General features: G+C 45.8%; 1 protein-coding gene across 6 annotated transcripts in view; it reads right to left on the reverse strand.

The window, feature by feature from the left end:
* ABTB2 (ankyrin repeat and BTB domain containing 2) overlaps positions 1 to 22,500 on the reverse strand; it is a 324,845-nt gene that overhangs the window by 9,932 nt on the left and 292,413 nt on the right. For 5 of the 6 annotated variants that reach the window (XM_078774524.1, XM_078774521.1, XM_078774525.1 and 2 more), the window contains 5 exons: positions 11,824 to 11,938; positions 11,369 to 11,504; positions 4,788 to 5,014; positions 4,421 to 4,599; positions 3,902 to 4,007 (listed from right to left, as the gene is read on the reverse strand). In XM_078774524.1, the coding sequence (XP_078630650.1) occupies positions 3,902 to 4,007; positions 4,421 to 4,599; positions 4,788 to 5,014; positions 11,369 to 11,504; positions 11,824 to 11,938 (763 nt within the window). The remainder of the gene's footprint in view (positions 1 to 3,901; positions 4,008 to 4,420; positions 4,600 to 4,787; positions 5,015 to 11,368; positions 11,505 to 11,823; positions 11,939 to 22,500) is intronic. The other variant, XM_068110153.2, reaches the window with a different exon arrangement.

Consider the following 22,500-nt stretch of genomic DNA (forward strand, 5'->3'; position numbering starts at 1 on the left):
TAGGTGTGAGGCAGGAGCACCAGACCAGAGTGGAGAGCAGTATTCCATAGAGCTGCGGATGAAAGCCTTGTATGTGGTGAGGAGCTCAGGTGTGCCAAGGAAGGACTTCGCACGATGGAGGATGCCCAGTCGGATGCCCCTCCGTTGTTGCCCCAAACCCAAACCCCAAAGTTGCCCCAAAAAGTTGCCCCAAACCACAATATTTCCACCACCATGCTTTACAGTTGGTATCAGGTTCTTGTGGTCAAATGCGGTCTTTGGTTTTCGCCAAACATGTCTTCTGGTACTGTGGCCAATAGCTATGCATTTGACTCATCTGTCCAGAGCACATTGTTCCAGAAGTGCTGGTCTTTGCCTCGGTGTTCATTGGCAAACTTTAGTCTTGCCCTGATGTTCTTTATGGACAGCAAAGGTTTCCTCCTGGCACACCTCCCATGTCGATCAAATTTGTGCAGCCTCTTTCTAATGGTAGACTAGTGCACTTTGACATAAACAGTGGCAAGAGCTACCTGTAGGTCCTGTGATGACATTCTGGGGTTCCTAGAGACTTCTTTCAGCATCTTGCGGTCTGCTCTCGGGCTGAACTTGCTGGGGCGGCCTGGCCTGAACAAGTTGGCAGTTGTTTGGAATCTTATCCACTTGTGAATGATCTTCCGGACAGTCGAATGATTGATTTCAAATTGTTTGTAGATCTTTTTAAATCCCTTCCCAGACTCGTAGGCATCCATAACCTTCTTTCTGAAGGCCTCAGAGAGCTCTTTTGAACGAGGCATGGTGACGCCGCACACTTCAACAACAAAGAGCAAACCAAACTAAATGTCTGAGGTTTAAATAAGACAGGTTCCTCCAAGATCCTCTGTAATGATGTTCTAATCATTTGCACCTGAGCTGGTGCACCTGATTCTAATTTTAGGTATTTGAAGTAGTGATAAATGTAGGGGTGTACTTACTTTTTCCACATGTGAAATTTGCATTGATGTTTATTTAAATTATACAATGGACTACAAAATGTAAATGTTTCATGATATTTGTTATATTATATCACCTTTATCTATCAATATTGTTGAAATGAAGATCAAATAGCTGTATGTTGTAATATGTTGAAAAAGTCAAAACTTTACATGGGGTGTACTTACTTTTTCACGTGACTGTGTGTGTGTGTGTGTGTATATTATATATATATATATATATATATATATATATCTGTAATCTGGTTCTCCAACCTAATGAGCGGACAGCATGACGTCATCGCCATGCATGTCCGCATTGCCTGCAAAGCTCCAGAGGAACCATCTAGCAGTGCGTCATTACGGATTATAAATTCAGATACTGTCACAAGTGCATGCAAAACTCACAGTTACCGACCTGGTTTCGCCCTTGTTGGGGCTTCATCAGGGCAACGCAGTGAGGCTTTCCATACACTTGTAACTCTGTGAACCTTTCGGTTTTTATAGCAGTCACGATGCGACCCCCCATATCATCAGTGGAGAACCGCCAGCAAGGTGTCCCATACAGCTGCTGCTGCACCTTGCTGGGAGCGATAAGCACCGCCTGCCACACGGTAGCGTTATCTCTGGTATCCACTCATCATATGGAGTCGACCTGGTTGTGTTTGGGAGTTACTAATAATGGTATCTGTAATCTGGTTCTCCAACCTAATGAGCGGACAGCATGACGTCATCGCCATGTATGTCCGCATTGCCTGCAAAGCTCCAGAGGAACCATCTCGCAGTGCGTCATTACGGATTATAAATTCAGATACTGTCACAAGTGCATGCAAAACTCACAGTTACCGACCTGGTTTCGCCATTGTTGGGGCTTCATCAGGGCAACGCAGTGAGGCTTTCCATACACTTGTAACTCTGTGAACCTTTCGGTTTTTATATCAGTCACTATGCGACCCCCATATCATCAGTGGAGAACCGCCAGCAAGGTGTCCCATACAGCTGCTGCTGCACCTTGCTGGGAGCGATAAGCACTGCCTGCCACACGGTAACGTTATCTCTGGTATCCACTCATCATATGGAGTCGACCTGGTTGCGGTTGGGAGTTACTAATAATGGTATCTGTAATCTGGTTCTCCAACCTAATGAGTGGACAGCATGACGTCATCGCCATGCATGTCCGCATTGCCTGCAAAGCTCCAGAAGCATAGTGACTGATATAAAAAACCGAAAGGTTCACAGAGTTACAAGTGTATGGAAAGCCTCACTGCGTTGCCCTGATGAAGCCCCAACAAGGGCGAAACCAGGTCGGTAACTGTGAGTTTTGCATGCACTTGTGACAGTATCTGAATTTATAATCCGTAATGACGCACTGCTAGATGGTTCCTCTGGAGCTTTGCAGGCAATGCGGACATGCATGGCGATGACGTCATGCTGTCCGCTCATTAGGTTGGAGAACCAGATTACAGATACCATTATTAGTAACTCCCAACCGCAACCAGGTCGACTCCATATGATGAGTGGATACCAGAGATAACGTTACCGTGTGGTAGGCGGTGCTTATCGCTCCCAGCAAGGTGCAGCAGCAGCTGTATGGGACACCTTGCTGGCGGTTCTCCACTGATGATATGGGGGTCGCATAGTGACTGATATAAAACCGAAAGGTTCACAGAGTTACAAGTGTATGGAAAGCCTCACTGCGTTGCCCTGATGAAGCCCCAACAAGGGCGAAACCAGGTCGGTAACTGTGAGTTTTGCATGCACTTGTGACAGTATCTGAATTTATAATCCGTAATGACGCACTGCTAGATGGTTCCTCTGGAGCTTTGCAGGCAATGCGGACATGCATGGCGATGACGTCATGCTGTCCGCTCATTAGGTTGGAGAACCAGATTACAGATACCATTATTAGTAACTCCCAACCGCAACCAGGTCGACTCCGTATGATGAGTGGATACCAGAGATAACGTTACCGTGTGGCAGGCGGTGCTTATCGCTCCCAGCAAGGTGCAGCAGCAGCTGTATGGGACACCTTGCTGGCGGTTCTCCACTGATGATATGGGGGTCGCATAGTGACTGATATATATATATATATATATATATATATATATATATATTGTAATGGGTGGTATTGGGGTTGACAGGATGACAGGACAGCCTCGAAGTATGCACAGTCACCTCTGGGTCTTCTTAGCCTGAGTTGGGCTTCCATCCCAGGTGTAAACTGTCATACTGGTGTCTCACAGGCAGGGCGGGGAATCAATGTGTGTATCTCGTCCCTCGGATGAGCGTTAAACTGTGCGTCCTATTTGCCAGGATTAGTTGGTGGATGTTAAATATACCATATTGTCTTTTGAGAAGAGTAGGTGAGCTATCGCCAACATCATGGCAAAAATCCAAATTCCTGTCCTCACCTAGAGAGTGTTGCATCAGTGGCACAGGCTTGCCCTCAGTGAATAATGCTACTCTGAGCCATGTACTGCATACAAAAGAAGAAGAAGTGATAGTATTCATGATCATGCCGGAGATTATCATAGCAGGAAGGCCGATTAGTAATGGAGGCCCTATTTGATTTAACTGAGTAGACCTGAACTATAAGATTCAAATGACCATTAGGAATTTGGGACAAATTTGCCTATATATCATGTGTGACTGGCCTTGTGATGCCCCACACATAGCATCATGAATCATATGCACCATTTCAATAATAGTGCATATGATTCAAATAAAATCCATAGTATGTTTTTTATTATCAGTCGTGCTGTAGAATGTAATTAGTTTCTCGTGCGACTACAGGCAATATGTAACAACAGGAATCCCTATCTCATCCACGTGACAAATTAGGAAATGATTTGTTCTAACCAACCACAGCTATGAAGAAATCGAAAACTTTAACTGGAGGCACCCTCATATGTTTTGTGCACAATATTCAAGAAACATTATATGATGAGACCAACCAAGGCATGCTCCAAGGTGAGGTTCAAGGTCAGAGATGTCAGGGACAGGCTTGGGACCATAACAGGAACTGATGATTGAAGCCACACTCTTGCTCACTGCTTCACCCTGCACCAACGCATGATGTATTATCGATTTATTAAATGATTTACATGTGGCTTATTTTCATTTAAACAATTCATACCACTCGCTTTTTCGTACAAGTGCTCGTAAGTAAGTGAAGTTTAAAATGGTGAGCCCCATGGTACTCATTAACAAGGCCCAACATGGACAATGCTACAGAACAATATGTAGGGAAGTAATAATGTGTTGTTTTCTGATTCATCGTTTGATGCCACAAGAAAGCTGCCATGATGTCCAGCAAGCTACTACATACAAATATACAAAATTACATGTCATTTTGGTGATTACAACTTTAATCAGCTGGAAAAAAACAGTTAACACAAACAGGTGACAAACTAAGTGGATCATCATCTTGACCCTCATGTTCAGGTGAAGAATATCTTTTGAGAATCCCTCACCTTGTACTTGCACAAAACTTTGAAGAGGAGTGGTATACCCTGGGTAATCATTCCATCAACTTGCAAGTCAGCCTGCACTGCTGGGAACTCGAGTAACAAGGTCTGGAGCAAGCCAGGCCGAGCTTGACGGCAGGCTGTCTGAAGAGACTCCAGCCAGACATGCAGTGTCCATGGTACACCTGCAATGATTTGTGTACTTGTCATATTATTGCATTCATTTGTACGTGTGCAAAACACACAGTGATGAGATGGCCAATTATAGGGTGCAAGTAAATACCTGCATATTATATAGTGAATCTATACTTTATACTTTGGCATTGTAGCGCAATTGTACGATGAGGATATTCAAGTTGTACTAAACATTCACCCAGTTCCTGAAGCTCCATGGTAACCTCCAGAAATCCATGTTCAGTGCTGTGGTAAGCCGCCTCTTGTAATGCCCGTAACCTGGCTTTATCCGCTTTCGATGTACCAACAATTTTGGTCTCCTCCGATCCATCCAGACCCTCAGCACCCTCAGCAAGTATCTCCTCAAGTGACAAGACATCTTCTCGAGGGGCCTGTGGCTGAGCCATGAGTTTGCGTAGCACATTTCTGTGATTGGGGTTGGGGCAGAGTGAGGGAGGTGCAGAGCAACAGTATATAATATCATTGCTTGAATGTAATGTCGATTTGATAATTTAATAGTTCCCAATTAGAGGTTAGTCCTTGGCAGGAGAGAAATGGAATGTGGAAGGAAAGGCTAATTGTGCCAAAACAAGACAAGACAGTATGTACACGTGTGTAAATGAGCAGTACAAAGGAGAGGAGACATCATCCAAGTTAATATTTCCTTCAGATACTTTACTGCAGAATTAGAATGAATTCTGGGGGATGTGCAAAGTTTTTGAACAAAAATGAACTAGAAAGAGCAATCAAAGATTGCAGACCCTTGCCATGACTTGCTTTGTGTGGTGTTTGTGCAATTTTATTGTACGCATTTTATAGACGTACTCGCACTCTAATTGTACCATACATATTTTATAGACATATGCTCATATTCTAATTGTACATGCTTTATAGAGGTACTTGGTTGAAAAAAGATAACCTGTAAAAAATTGTTGTCTACATTGGTACATTATGGGTGGACAAACAAACATGAAGAAGTCATGCAGAGCACAATACTTGCAATATCTACTCCTCCCTAAAATAAAAAGTTGTCATGGATACTTCAAATTGTCTATTTCATTAAGATTAAAATTGACCATCTTAATCAAAGCTCGGTTCAATCGGATTAAAATTGATTATTTTTCAGATGTAAATTGATTTTATTAGTTTGACCTTGAGTTGACCTTTGACCTTTTGACCTCAAAAATAGTTGGCTTCCAAATTTAGTGAGTCAATATAAAAATGTTGTAAAATTTTCAAGTCAATCATAAAATTTTCAATTTCAAATTTTCAAATTTAGTCAATTTCAAGTCAAATTTTCAGTCAAAATTCTAGTCAAAATCAAAAATGACCATTTTAGAAATTAAACATCAAAATGACCTTTTATCTCTATCAATAGGCTTCTTCCTAATGACCAACTCTACCTTCTGGTGAAGTTTTGTGAAATCAGTTTTAAATTGTGAACTGTAGACGAATGACAAACAGATGAAAAATCATTCATAGAGCGACACTTGGCAAAAGAGAACAAAGTCGAATGGCACTCATAGAGTATCCATTTGACCTCAAAAATAATTGGTGGTTAACTTCAGTGATCTGATAAGCAAATCGTCTTCAAATTTTAAGTGAATCAGATGAAAATTGGAAATTTTTGAAATTTGGCCGATGTTGACCACAAAATAATTGGTGGTTGATTTCAGTTAACTGACATGAAAATGCTATTAATATTTCAAGTCAATCAGATGTTACATTGAGGAACTGCCTTTGGAGGCCATTTTTCCCGCAGAGTGGGGGTTGGCCTTTTTTGGGCACCATGGGCCCCTTTTTGAGGCAATGTTTTACGACCGGATGCCCTTCCTGCCGCCAACCCTGTTAGTTTCCTCTTGCAACACACAGGGAATTACCAGTGAACTGGTACTCAATTTGCCGACCTCAGAAGGATGACAGGCTGAGTCAACCCCCCTGGCGTTAATTCAGAGATCGACCGGGATTCAAACCCAGGATCCGAGGATCCCAAGCCGGCACCCTAACCGCTAATCCAACACCAGGCAGATGTTACATTGAGGATTTAAAAAAAATTAAAAAGGTTGTTGATCTTTGGCCTATGCTGATCTCAAAAATTGCTGGTGGTTGAATCCAGTTAGCTGATATGCAAATCCGATTCAAATTTCAAGTCAATTGGATGAAAATTGAAGATTTTTGCAATTTGTGAAAAAGTGGTTGGCCTTTGTCCTATGTTGACCTTGTGACCTATGTTGATCTCAAAAATAGTTGGGGGTTGAATTCAGTTCGCTGATGTGAAAATCCTATGTTAATTTCAAGTCAATTGGATGAAAATTGAGGATTTCAGAAATTTGAAAAAAGTGGTTGGCCTTTGTCCTATGTTGACCTTGTGACCTCAAAAAGAAATAGGATTCTGTTGGACCACCAACTCTACCATTTGCTGAAGTTTCGTGAAGATCGGTTTAAAATTGTGGCCTGTCGGTATAAGTGAGCGGACGGACAAACAAACACACACACACACAAACACACAAACATACACACACACAAACCTGAGTGATCAACATACTTGTCAAATTTATTATTTAATTTTGCCAAGTAATAATGCACAAGACCAACCAAACACAAGACAGACAGACAAATGGACACATATGTAATACCATCTCCTCTGGTGAAGGTAACAATGTCACACAACCAAACTATTTGGGGCACAGTAAATCCCATGGTTCCAAAATTTACAGATGCTCCAGATAACTTGTATTGCTCTAAAACAATGCAATGTAAACATTGTAATCAGAGTCTGAAAAAAGTAACTTTACGACTGAAACATTGAATACCAACTGCACTTCAACTCCAAATGTGTGAAAAAAATATCTGAAATAAGTCATGACAGTCAAACAAATGTACATTTCTGCTCTTTCTGGGCTTTATTCCTCCCCCACATTTCTGCAGGGCACATACGGTCCACCATAAACCCCCTTCTGGTGAAACTACCTAAATCCAGGATCACTGCTCACCTCCACTCAATCATTCCTCTTTTTTTCGCTGCCTGTGGAACCAACTTTCACATCCAATTCAATGTCATTCTTCCTTCTAAGTCTTCAAGACAGCTGTTCACTATCATCTCAGATCATCCCCAATCCAAAACCATGATCTTTTCTACCCTCGTAAATCCCCCCATCCCCTCCCACCACATCGCAATCCCTCCTCCTTCCAAATTTCTTGTTTTCCTTCCCTAGAGTTCCTTCTTTATCCATCTTGCCCACCTCATGCATCCATCATCTCATCATGCATCATGCATCATGCATAATCATCATCGTCATCATCTCATCATCTCCTGCCCCCATTCCTCCCCACACCCATTGCTTGTCCACCTCCCTCTGCTGCACCATTTTTGCTGTCGAGTCTGATCCATTCAGTGTGATCCCACGAGCCTCGACGATGTATACGAAAAGAAGAAAAGAAAAGCATGCATTTGCCGCAAGAATTCTGTGGCGCAAACATCCCTGAGCTCAAGCTGCTTTTTTGGACTTGTGTTAAAAATTAATAGGAAACAAACATGTGGTGGTTCACGCAGCTGAACACGTGGCTCATAATGTGGGAACTCAGGTTTAAGTCCCATATTCTGTTGATTTGTCTATTGTTTTATAATAGTCATTTGTTTATAATGTCACTGAAGTCTCCTATTGTCCTGTGTGTGCTTTAAATCCCTGGAAAGAAGAAACGAGAGCTCGGTATGAAAGCACATTGCTTATCGCTGCAGATGCTTTCAATATAGCACAATAGATAAGGATAACTTAATGTTGCCTTTGTTTATACCTGCCAGTCAGCCTGAGAGAGCTACAAGAGCTGATGGTTGATTTGGAGTGTGGATTTAATAAATGTATCCTGAATCCAAAGAGTGAAATGATGCTATAAAGCACCGGCCGAGTTTGGGGGGAGGGGCAATGGGGGAAATGCCACCACCTTAATTTTTTTCAGTAGTTTATAATGAAGAAAAAAACATCCCTCATTTAAACGCGAGTAACGATAATGAACGTGATCGGGGACCGGCCGTAAAACATTGCTTCAAAAGGGGGACCGAAAAACAACAACAACCACGGTCCCCAAAAAAGGCCAACCCCCGCTTTGCGGGGGAAAATGGCCTCTAAAGGTGGTTTTTTTTTTTTTACGATAATGAACGTAAGGCCTTTGGGGTCCAGCATGGGACTGGTTTTGAAGAGCATCACGGTAACATCAAGCTGCAACAAGTAATGTGCGTTTAAAACATTTACTCATGGATGTGAATTACAACTACGAAAGTGTAATTATGACGTTTCCATGGAAAAGTACAAACATGTGGAGAGTAAGGTGGGGGCAAGATAACCTCCTTGGGCCTGGTTATGCGTTAGCTCAGTCAACGTCTGCCCCAAAGGGATATCCGGTTGATGGTACAACAAGCAATTTCAAAAGAAATATGGTCTTTTTGTAGTCCGTAACACATTTATATTGCTATATAATTAATGTCCAGGGATGACTTTGCAGGTAAAACAGTCAAATATGCTTCACCAAAATAAATATCCGCCAGGCATTATGGGTAGCTAGCCAAAAGACATGTACAACACTCACAAAATTATTTTTAAGTACATGATATACATTGACAATAATACCAGTTTAGAGCTGTGTCAACAATGATAAATCATAAGACGGTGTCGAATGACAAAGAGTAGGCGAGTTATCGCTGGAACCCTGAACAAATCGCAAATTTCTGCGAATTTCAGTCAAACGTCAGGCCTGGGCAGTGAGTTTGTGAATCACTTGGGAAAATGTTTTTCCCAAGCCATTCCTACTAAGTGACAATAATTTAGGTGATAGTAGTAGTAGTAGTAGTAGTAGTAGTAGTAGTAGTAGTAGTAGTAGTATTAGTAATAGTAGTAGAAGTAGTAGTAGTACTAGTAGTAATAGTAGTAGTAGTAGAAGTAGTAGTAGTAGTAGTAGTGGTAGTAGTAGTCGTCAGACCATAGTAATTCCCATGAATTTAAAACTGTAGTAAGTTTTGGCATTCACCTGAAGATATTTAATATGCTCCAAGCGGCAGGGAGTGAACTAATTGCGTCACGAAAAGGGGTGGTGATGGATTACATGGTTACTGTTGCCATGGGAAATACCGCAGACAGGATATTTGGACAGATAGTCATGCCCTCAGAAAGTGATACATCCTCTATAGTCAGTCAAGCCCTCAAATAGTGAGTTACAGGAGAATAATTTATCGATGGTCCTGGACGGATTAACTAGTCCTCAACTTTTACATATTATTTTGCATTCACACATACACACGTTATCTTCTCAAAACTTCAGACTTACTCCAGACCAACCCTGCTGTGTGTGAACTTTCCATTGTTGGGAAAAACCCTGCCGTGTGACCATTCTTTTGGTTTGTGACGTTCATCAATTGAGAAACAGCAATTTGAATATTGAGTTTTTGCTCAAATATAATATTATGGGAATGAATGAATGAATGATCGTTTTAAGGCCATTTCCCCCGCTAGAGCGGGGGTTAGCCTTGCGAGCCCCATGACAATCATGGTTCCCTGTTTGAGGCAATGTTTTTATGGCCGGATTCCCTTCCTGACGCCAACCCTTGGTCGCCTCTTACGATGCGCAGGGATACGGTGCACCTATTCTAAATCGGGGTACACACCGTGATCATTCATCCCAGCAAGCTGGTACTCAATTTGCCGACCTCGGAAGGATGACAGGCTGAGTCAACCCACCTGACGTTAATTCAGCGATCGACCGGGATTCGAACCCAGGATCCTAGGATCCCAAGCCAGCACCCTAACCGCTAAGCCAACACCAGGGCATATGATGGGAGAGCTGAACAAATATACTTTAGAACAAAGGTTGTGTTAGTCCCTCAGGTTTGCAAGGAATCATTTATACAATCTGGTCCAGTGGCCAAAATTAATGGTCAATGGCCAAAATGTTTCTCCCCTGAAACTTATCAGCAAGATTACAATTTACAAACTTAAAGCTTATACAAAGGCCCGAGAATGAAATCAAGGGTGTTAAAACTTCCAAAACCTTTACCGGCAAATATATAAAAATTCAAAGTTAGAAATAAATATAGGAATACAAAGAGGAAGTTTGAAAACAAATAGAAGAAGAAGAACCACCTTTGGAGGCCATTTTTACCCACAGAGTGGGGATTGGCCTTTTTGGGGCACCGTGGTCCCCTTTTTGAAGCAATGTTTTACAGCCGGATGCCCTTCATGCCACCAACCCTGTTATTCGCCTCTTGCGACACACAGGGAATTACCAGTGCGCACTGGTATTCAATTTGCCGACCTCAGAAGGATGACAGGCTTAGTCAACCCCCCCTGGTGTTAATTCAGTGATCGACCGGGATTTGAACCAAGGATCCCAACCTGGCACCCTAACCGCTAAGCCAACACCAGGCTTTTTTGAAAAGAAAAAAAAATAGACAAGGAAAAAAAGAAAAGAAAAGAAAAGAAGAAAGGCAAATAAATACAAATGCATTTCATGGGCCAGCTTGCATATCATTAGCATAATAAGTAGATGGCACATATAGTAAGATTAATTCGGATAGGAGAAAAATCTCCACGACCACGGATCATTGATCCAGGATGAGATCACAACAGGGCAATGCCATGGACCACAACCCAAAAGATGTGGTGTGTAATCGTCACATGGATTTTCAGAAGTTTATATCAACAGCAAGAAATACAAGAGAACTATAGGTAGCGAACTGAGTGATGACTCGGGTGTCACGTTAAGAGTCCATCATTGCATGATGTGCATTACCGGTGGCCGTGTGCTGCGGCCTGGCTGAAGGCACTCATGCCACCTTGCAAAAACAGGCCGAGGCTGTTGTGATGAACGGTGCACACCATGGGGTCAGCACCATACTTCAACAGCAAACTCACAAGTTCATGGCTTCCTGGTGAGTAAGGATGTATAAATAAAAAGGAATTAGGAAGTGTGGGTGGAAAAATCGAAACAAAATGGGTTTGTCAAAATGAGTGAAAATTATCTTAGGTGGTATTTTTATAGGAAGGAAGCAACGCAATACGTGCAATAACAATAAAACCTACTGAAAAGCGAAAAACAATTGCAGGAAAGCTACCTGAAAAAGGAAACATACAACATGGATTGATGGGATAAATAAAGAGGAAAAGCATGAAAGTTGGGATTCTTCACAAAAGAGAAGAGTGCCAATGATCCTCAGGAGGAAAGAGTGTTTTGGGGTGTGGTGATACCTGCAGCAGAAGCAAGCTGCAGTGGAGTTTCTGCAGCATTATTGTCCTCAGCACTGCAGTGGAACCCTTCGACGTTGGCACCTGCTTCAAGAAGCAGCTGAAAACAGGACAAAGACTGATAATGTTTACCAATCTTATCCTTATGAACTTTGTGTAACACATTCCTTTCAGACTTACCAAAGTGCAACTCCACGAGGTTACTCCTACAATCAACTCGTGTTTTATAGGCGATTCCAAATACAGATGCAACCTGAAGACCATCACACCTCGGCAGTAATTTTATAAAAATAGAAGGTGAACACCGATGGTATGATCTGTTCCATTCTTACACAAAACTTTTAGAATAACGAATTCAACAACACAAACATCACACAATCATATATTATTAATCAGTGGATTCCACATAAAGTCCGAGGTGGACAATCATTTACGACGGGCTGTAAGCTTACACTACTCAGATACACAAATGAGTAGTGCCAGTGTCATTGCACATCAACTGTGTGTGTGTGTGTGTGTGTGTGTGTGTGTGTGTGTGTGTGTGTGTGTGTGTGTGTGTGTATGTGTGTGTGTTTCGTTGGTTCTTATCTCCATTTGCGAGTTTCAGGAGGTGGAACAGAATCCTCCCAGGACCAAAAGTATCCACCTCCGCTTCAGAAAGGCATGTGTGTGTGTGTGTGTGTGTGTGTGTGTGTATGTAAATATATATATATATATATATATATATATATATATATATACCGTATATATATACCGTATATATATATATATATATATATATATATATATATATATATATATATATATATATATATATATATATATTGTTACGGACACGGTTTTTGGATGTTATTTTACCGAGCGGTGGTGTATTTAACCGCGTCCGAACAGTTACTCCCCGATTAGAACCCGATTCCAACCGAACGTTGACTAATCGCGCTACAGATATTCAATTGGGAAACCTCTAAAGCGACCGAAAGAGAAGAAGAGAGAAGAAAGACAGAGTTTGGAGGAAGAACAGATTTATTATACACACACAAGCAATATTTTAGAGCGACCAATATTATTTACAGCAATAGATGGAAAAGAGCAGTCACACAGTGCATTGTTAACTTATTCTATTTCATTTACTTAATCCCCAAGACAAACGAGTAGGACAGGACGTTCACACTCACACGGTGGATATTGCAGGCAGGTAATGGCTCGAGGTTGATTGCTTGAGAGGAAGGCAAGGTCGGAGGCAGCAGCTTTCAACCCCTCGCGGTTTTGGCGGGAAAACCTCCGTCGCGTATCCGCGGCCGTCACGCGCTGGCTCGGCACACCTGCTCCTCTTCCTGGGGTGGAGCCGTCTCCCTCCGTTCAGCGCGTCTCTCCAACGACAGGGGACATTGCAGGCAGGTAGGTAGGTAGGTAGGGCTTGCGGTGGATTGCGCTCCTCTTCCAGGTCATCCCCCAGCGTATCTCTCAAGGCCTCTCCGTAAAGCAGTTCCTTACATTCGCTTTTATCACCTCCGGCGGAATTAAGCCGCCGGCTCCGAGGGCACGCCTACCGGGTCACTCACCGCGGTGTTGATTGGCTGTTAGGGCCGGTTCACTCCTGCCCTCTTCTGACGAGGTGGAGCCACGCCTTTCTTCTCCAACCTTACCTCGTGGCCAATGGTGGTTGAAGAGAAAAACCGACCAAAATGCGGAAGGCAAATGGAAGGGAGGTTTTGGGGAAATTGGAAGGGCCTACGCTTATTTTGTTTGATACAATGCAAAGTCAATCTAGTGGAAAACACATACTTAGCCTACATGGAATAAGGAAATACACTATTTAAAAGATATATCGTGACCTGCGTGTATGTTCTATGAAATTAATTAGGAGGACGGCTGCGACCATTATTTACATTACCAGGATGTTACCATACCAAAACCATACTCTTCACATCCGTTACCCTTCCTCCAAAATTGTTACACTCCTCAAAACCCGTTACACTTCTCAAAACCCGTTACACTTCTCAAAATCGTTACACTGCACCCTCCTTTCTTCAGGCACGTCCTCGGGCCTACTAGACTTAACTGAGTGTGACATGTAGGTGTAATTCCCTCTACAATTAACCTGACCCTGAGTGTGACAATTTTAAAACACAAATAAGTATGTCCCCCTATTGCATTGCATCCTGTCTAACAGACTCAAGCCCACAGCTAACCGAATTACGGAATTATTCTGAAACTATACATTTACGGTGGGGAGCATTATTTACAATGACGTGATTTCTTATTTACAACGCAACCCAGGACCTGTGTGTTTTTTTCTTTTCTTTTTAGGGAACAAGAGAAAGAAATTCCTGTTGGGAGGGAGGAGACAGCACGCATTGCATCGATGCACCAGTACCAGTACCAATACCACCAAAGCACCCAAAAGCACCAAAAGCACCACAAGCACCACAAAGCACCACTCGGTGCGCAGTCACCATGGTTCATAATAAACACAACAAAACAACTGGTGGTGGTCTTCTCCTTGTCTGCTGGGCCGATGTTCTTCCTGACGTCTTCTGGCTTCATGCGGCCTATTTGGACATAATAAAAAGCACAACTTGTGTTCGTTTTTTATTATTATTTAGGGCCTCAGGGGCCAACTAAGGGTGGTCCACCTGTTTGGCATAGGTGCCACCTTACCGAGGTCCGCAAGCAAGATTCCCTGGCCACTATGGCCGGTCTCCAACAGAGGTGCTCTGCCCCAGAACCTGGGGTCCATCAAGTGGTACTTGGCCGCCGAACAGCGGTCCATAAAGTGGTACATCAACGCAATGCGTGCTGGTTCTGGGAATCTCGGGCGCACAATGGCCACCTCACGCACGCTCCCCTCGGCACCCAATGGCGCACAGGTCATGTGGGAGACAAAAGAAAGACAATTGAGCGAGGGGTAAGGTCACAAGGGTACACGTCAAACAAGGCAATGCAAGGTGAAATGCGTACGGAGGGCGAAGTGAGAAAGCTCGTCCCTACCGTACGTCACCCCCCTGTCACCTACACTACCCTTGCTCTTACCCCATATTTACAAAATCTACCCATTTACAAATTCGTCACTACTGTCACGTCTTCCCCATATTTCCCCTATACCAAATTCGTCTCCACAATCCCTTTACTTCAAAATTTGCCATCACCAATTCATCATCAATCCTCCTAAGGAGGGAGAGATGGAATTACGCACAATGTCACACCCACGTCATGATGCGTCTCACAATCCAAACATTTGCATCATAAAAAATAATCAAAACATGGCATGGTGTGGAGTACCTGTCACCTCAGGTGAGTGGATGCAGATGGTGCGAGGAGATCCTTCATCCTAACTATCCTCTAAATGACTTTAACACACTTTACACTACCCGGGGTCTTTCCCTGCCAATCCATTGGCAATCTTACTCTATGTGGTTTTAAAAACCAATTCCCATTGACCAAACTGTGGTGCTTCTCAATTTGGGGTCTCACTCCCCCGATTCATCTCCCTGTGCCCTCGCACAATTTCTGGGCTGCGACGTGTAGCTCTCCCAGCAGGTCTACCCACCTGCACACCTCCCCCACTGTAGTTGCCACCCGAGCTTACCTAGCTCCTCACCCTAACCTAACTAACTGGGGACAGCCCCTCTCCTGGCTCTGTCACCCCATGGTGCCCTCTGGCACTGGGCTACCCGGGTCCGTCCTCCGGATCCTCGGGCCCCATCCACAACAACTACTACCGGCTCCCAGAGCCCACCTGCGGCCTCACCTGGCCGACATCCTTACAGTGGTGGAGTGCCCAAACCAACTACACACACTAACAGGCTACACGCCCAGCCATTTCCACAACACCAACGCACCCATCCACATACCATTCTGTCACCCGCACCACAGATGCCAATATCCAACTACAATTTACCTATACCCTCTACCTAACACTTACACTACCCGCCCCGGGTATCCGTGATGGGGGTCCACTCTTCCCCCATTCACACCTTCGCACCATCCACTCCACTCCACAATTTCCACCATACTCACTCCACGACCATCCATTCCAATACTCCATACCATTTATTCCATACACCTGCCCTCCATTCACCTGTCGTTGCACACCTGTGCAATCTCACCTGGTGCCACCTGCACCCTCCTTTCTTCCTGGACCACTTGGTCATCACAATACACAATCACCATCACTCACTCATACACTGCTCCATCCACCTGTTCAGTTGCACACCTGTGCAATCACACCTGTTCAATCACTCCCACACACGGCATCATCTCAGCTAACTCCTCCCCTCTGAAACTTGCGCTTCCCAGTCGTCCCTTTAAACTATTGCGCTCCCACGTCATTATCAACCACACTAATCTACCTGCGTCCCCACTACAGGTATCAGTCACGAACTAAACTTAACGTTACCTAATGTCAATCTCTTCTAGATCCCTATCATTATCCAAGCCCTCCCTGGCTCGGTTGTCATAGCCACCCCATAAACTATTGCTCCTTTGCCCCCACCTGTGAGGGATGGTGGATTTGCCATCCCACCACATCGGGGGGTCTCTCACTACCAATTTCGCTCGTCCAAATCCAACAATTCAAAAATTTTCCATTTACTGCCAATTCTATTCACTTTTCTAAATTTCGTTTCAAATCACTACTATCACTATCACCATCACCCGTCTACTTATTACATCCTCTCGGTGCGCCAATTCACATCTACAGCCCGGCTTCGTACCGCCGAGCAATGAACGCGGGTTCTTTTGTGCCAGCGGCTGGATACGTCCCGCATTCGGGGCAGGGACGGAGGCTTACCCGGGCCGAGATCCCATGCACCACCTCGGCGTGGAGCCATCCAATGTCCCGATCTCGACCTGCCGGCACGTCTCAATAGAAAGTGGTCGCCATGACGACCCTTCCTATCGGGCTGCCCGCTCCGCCTAGTGGAGCCCGGACGCGGCCGCTCCACGCGAGGCCCAGCGTGGATCGCGCACGGCGGTCCTTTCGAACCCGCCGTGGCTCGGATCTCCGCTGGTTCTCGCGGCACGCGAAGCCCGGCACGCACCGAGGGCCCGATCCGGCTAAAAGTCGACCTAACCTTTAACCCGGTTACCGTCGACGCTTCACCTGCAGGCTTACATGCATACGCTACCTCTTTCTTGCTCATACATGCAGCCGTTCCCATTCTCCTCGTACCTTTTCTTTCACACCTCGGTACACTCACTCCGCTCACCGACTTGGTCACACACCTGACCACCGAACACTTTGGCACACATTCGTTGCTCGCACACCTCACCAATACACCGCTTCGCGCCCCCTCCTCGGTCACCTCCTCTGTGACAATCACAGGTGTGCCCTCATTCGCACACCCAACCACGTGCCTCACTACCAACTCAAATGTGCCTTCCCACACACGCTCTACCATTCCAGGTGTGCATCCTTCCATCCCAGGTGTACATCCTCGCTCACCTGTCACAACCAGCTCACTCTCCTTGTCACTCTCACTACTCTCACCACCACTCTTGACAGCGCACTCACCCTTACTTTCGACGGCACACTCTTTCCTCATGCACCCGTCCGTTACACACCTTTCTCGCGCACACTCTCCCGTTACACCCTCTGTAACACTCACCACAGACGTACACTTTCTCGTTACATCCTCTGTAACACTCACCACAGGTGTACACTCTCTCGTTACTTCCTCCGTAACACTCACCACAGGTGTACACTCTCTCGTTACTTCCTCCGTAACACTCACCACACCGCGCTTCCATGTACCCCCTCGCACACGCGCTTCGACCGGCTCACTCCTGACGGCACACTCACTCCTCGGCGTGCACTTTTTCCTCACACACCCCATGGTCGGACATTCTCGCACACCTCTTTTTTCGCACACCTGTCCTGTCACACACTTCACCAACGGCCTTTCACGAACACCCGGATCCAAACCAATCCCCAAGCCGACTGAAGCTTTCCTCACATCATGTACATTGCCACTCACCTCCGTACTTCGTCTCCGCACCTTCTTTGCCACCTGCAAACTCTTTATTTGGTTAGTGAGCACCGCATCATGATTTGAACACAGACCTTGTACATATTCCATGACTTCCTCCTTTATCTCCCTCTTAGTTTCTGTCCGTCCCTTCTTAATTTCACTCACCTCTTCTCCCACTTCCTCTAATTTTTGTTTAACCTCTTTTATTTCTCGGTGCGTCTCCTCAAGTTCGTCCTCTAAGGCTACCGTGACCGTTTCTACGTGCGTCCTTACCTCCCGGTCCTTCGTCTCCATTGCTTCTGTCACCTCTTCCACCCTCATTGTCAGTTCCTCCCGTACCATCTGACATTGCCTCTGCGTCGCTATTAATTCGTTTTTAATTTCTTTTTGTGTCGCCTTTAACCCTCCTAGTACCGCAGTGTTCTTTTGAACCTGCTCCACTAACTTAGTTTGTCCCTCTGTCAGCTGCTCCACCTCCTCCGTCAGATCTTCTATTCCCCCTTGTAACTTAGCCGTATTATTTCTCACTTCTTTCTCTATACGCTTTTCGCCTCGCTTTACCTCCTCGCGTAGCCCCGAGACCTCCTCACTCACCCCTCGTCGTATTTCCTCCATCTGGTTCCCCATCTGTTCGATTTCCCGGGCGGATTGTTCCCCCATTTCCCGCAAATTGTCCTCCATCCTATTTTCTAACCCCATTAACCCATTTTTCACCCCCTCTAACTGATTCTCTTGAGCGGCCATTCTGTTTTCTACCCCCATTAACCCATTTTTCACCCCTTCTATCCCATTGTCTAATCCCTCAAATTTCTTGTCTAACTCCTTAAAATTATTGTCTAATCCCTCACCGGTACCCCTCGCTTCGTCCCTCATTACCCCCATTTGGTTTCCCATTACCCCCAATTGCTCACTCTGAGCATCCATCCGGTTCCCCATTACCCCCATTTGGTTTCCCATCCTGTTTTCCATCCCTTTGAAATTATCGTCTGTTTTTACCATAAAGGCCATCATCTGTTTCATAAACAGGTTCCAATTCATTGGCATCTCGGGTTCGGCTACCGCGACCATGGGCGTGGCTAAATTTGGTGCCGCAACAACCATGTGCGCGAGGACGCCATCTTGTGCACCTGATACACCCTCAACCGCCTCCTCATTGCTCTCCTCCTCCCTTTCTTCCACATACATTTCCCCTGGTTCCTGGGTTACCCCTAACCCGTCTATCTCCCCCACCGACATCCGATCGCCTTGATTGTCCATGGCGCGATCTCAAAATTCGGGTTTTATAAAACAACACAATTTCGGCAGCTCGTAATTTTGACCAAGATTTTTTTTTTTAAATTTGGGCCTAACAAATTTAGTCCCGGGTCCGAATCCGACTCCTCGACACCAATTGTTACGGACACGGTTTTTGGATGTTATTTTACCGAGCGGTGGTGTATTTAACCGCGTCCGAACAGTTACTCCCCGATTAGAACCCGATTCCAACCGAACGTTGACTAATCGCGCTACAGATATTCAATTGGGAAACCTCTAAAGCGACCGAAAGAGAAGAAGAGAGAAGAAAGACAGAGTTTGGAGGAAGAACAGATTTATTATACACACACAAGCAATATTTTAGAGCGACCAATATTATTTACAGCAATAGATGGAAAAGAGCAGTCACACAGTGCATTGTTAACTTATTCTATTTCATTTACTTAATCCCCAAGACAAACGAGTAGGACAGGACGTTCACACTCACACGGTGGATATTGCAGGCAGGTAATGGCTCGAGGTTGATTGCTTGAGAGGAAGGCAAGGTCGGAGGCAGCAGCTTTCAACCCCTCGCGGTTTTGGCGGGAAAACCTCCGTCGCGTATCCGCGGCCGTCACGCGCTGGCTCGGCACACCTGCTCCTCTTCCTGGGGTGGAGCCGTCTCCCTCCGTTCAGCGCGTCTCTCCAACGACAGGGGATATTGCAGGCAGGTAGGTAGGTAGGTAGGGCTTGCGGTGGATTGCGCTCCTCTTCCAGGTCATCCCCCAGCGTATCTCTCAAGGCCTCTCCGTAAAGCAGTTCCTTACATTCGCTTTTATCACCTCCGGCGGAATTAAGCCGCCGGCTCCGAGGGCACGCCTACCGGGTCACTCACCGCGGTGTTGATTGGCTGTTAGGGCCGGTTCACTCCTGCCCTCTTCTGACGAGGTGGAGCCACGCCTTTCTTCTCCAACCTTACCTCGTGGCCAATGGTGGTTGAAGAGAAAAACCGACCAAAATGCGGAAGGCAAATGGAAGGGAGGTTTTGGGGAAATTGGAAGGGCCTACGCTTATTTTGTTTGATACAATGCAAAGTCAATCTAGTGGAAAACACATACTTAGCCTACATGGAATAAGGAAATACACTATTTAAAAGATATATCGTGACCTGCGTGTATGTTCTATGAAATTAATTAGGAGGACGGCTGCGACCATTATTTACATTACCAGGATGTTACCATACCAAAACCATACTCTTCACATCCGTTACCCTTCCTCCAAAATTGTTACACTCCTCAAAACCCGTTACACTTCTCAAAACCCGTTACACTTCCCAAAATCGTTACAATATATATACTAGCAGAGGTACCCGGCTTTGCACGGGAGTGGGAGGAGGAGGGGAGGGGGAAGAGGAGGGGAGGGGAACGGGGGGGAGGGGGGAGGGGGAAGCGGGGGAGGAGGAGGGGAGGGGGAAGAGGAGGGGAGGGGAGGGGGAAGAGGATGGGAGGGGAATGGGGGGGGGAGGGGGAAAGGGGGGGAGGGGGAAGGGGGGGAGGGGGGGAGGGGAAGGGGGGAGGGAAGGGTGCGGGGGTGCCCAGGGGAAGAAGGGCCCCTCCCCTCCCCCTCCCCCCCCTTTCCCCTCCCCCCTCCCCTCCCCCTTCCCCCCTCCCCCTCCCCCTTCCCCCTCCCCCTCCCCCCTCCCATCCCCTTCCCCCTCCCCCTCCCCCCTCCCATCCCCTTCCCCCTCGTTCCCCTCCCCTTCTCTTCCCCCTCCCCTCCTCCTCCCCCTTCACACCAGGGGGGTTGACTCAGCCTGTCATCCCACCGAGGTCGGAAGTCGGAACTCATTGTCGTCAAATAAATGTAGCCTGTATGTTTCACTCTTTGTCACATGCCGTTGGTCCCATGTCAATCGGATGAAGTTGAAAAATTAACGTTACGAAGGTTCTCTGGGACGTACTGATTCCGAATAATGAAGTTGAAAAATTAACGTTCCGAAATACGCTAATTACGCTAACAGAAGCGCTGGAGGGAGCACTGCGCTCCCTCCCTTAGATTCCCTCCCTCTTCTGCTAGCGCTAATTACGCGTAACACACTAATTTTAAAACCCGAAGTTTTTTTAATTTTAAGGTGTGCTGTAGTCAGAAGCGCTAGAAGCGCTGCGCTCCCTCCCTTCGAATCCCTCTCTCTTCTGCTAGTGCTAATAATACGCTAATTTTAAAACCCGAAGTTTTTTTAATTTTAAGGTGTGCTGTAGTCAGAAGCGCTAGAAGCGCTGCGCTCCCTCCCTTCGAATCCCTCTCTCTTCTGCTAGTGCTAATAATACGCTAATTTTAAAACCCGAAATTTTTTAAATGTTTATGTCTCCGTGACATTCCTGGGACCATCCCGAGTCGAACAGTACTTTCCGCTCGCAAATCCGTCCACGGGTTCTCGAGATCTTAGAGATCATAGATAGATCAGGATACAGACACAGAGGCCAACTCTACTTTATATATATAGATATATATATATATATATATATATATATATATATATATATATATATATATATATATATATATATATACGTATATATATATATTGCTGCGGTTTTGAGATTGGCACATTGAAGTCATTAAAGGCTAAAGGTTTGCCCCCCCCCCCCATAGTTAGTCACACGAGCAACATATAGGCCCATTTGTAGTACAGTTATGTCTTAGTATGTGTAAGTATAGGCCATTTCCCCTCTTAGTACCTGCGTTGTGTAAAGACAGGAGAATAGGCCCCCCAATCATTTTGCTCCAACCTCCATTCTACTTCTATGGGCGCAATCCATCCCGCGTCCCATTTGGCTGTTCCCTAGTCGAGTTAGCACGAGGTGGGCCTCGGAAGATGAAGGAGGGGAGCGGGGTCGGGGTGAGCGGCGTGGGGGGACGGTAAGAGCCACCAGCCAATCAGAGCTCGAGCGGAATGGCGTGAGAGGGCGTGGTGAAGAGAGTCTGGTGAGTTCCAGAAGGTTCATGGGGCGGGTCTATATAAGCCCGTATGGAAAGCCCTCGAAAGGACTTGCACCAGTGGCGCGATAGGACTTGAGGAGAAAGGACTGTGCCAGAGAATTTGCATCACTCGCCGTTGTTGAACTTTGACCCTCGCAATAGAACGTGCGCGCCAGGGGATAGAGGAAGAGGCGTTGGCCGTACATGTACGCGGGCGCAGCCAGACGCGCCGGTAACGAAAATAGCGCATCTCGGCCACGCGAGTGAACGCGGCCATAACCGCGAGTGAATAAGCGAGTGAATAACCGCCAGTCGCGCCAAAGTCCGCCCTCTACCGTGCGCCCCGAGATAACCCGATTGTTCAGGCGACACGCTACGAGCTCCTGCTTTTGCCTACCTCCATCTTCGTGGGATGTGCCGGGGACCGGAGAGAGCTGCACGAGAGCCATCCCTGGATGCGCCGGAGAACATCATCCTGCCCATCTGCAATCCCCGT

This window comes from Myxine glutinosa, chromosome 3, assembly GCF_964187855.1.
Source record: "Myxine glutinosa chromosome 3, kmMyxGlut1.1, whole genome shotgun sequence".
Classification (NCBI taxonomy): Eukaryota; Metazoa; Chordata; class Myxini; order Myxiniformes; family Myxinidae; genus Myxine; species Myxine glutinosa.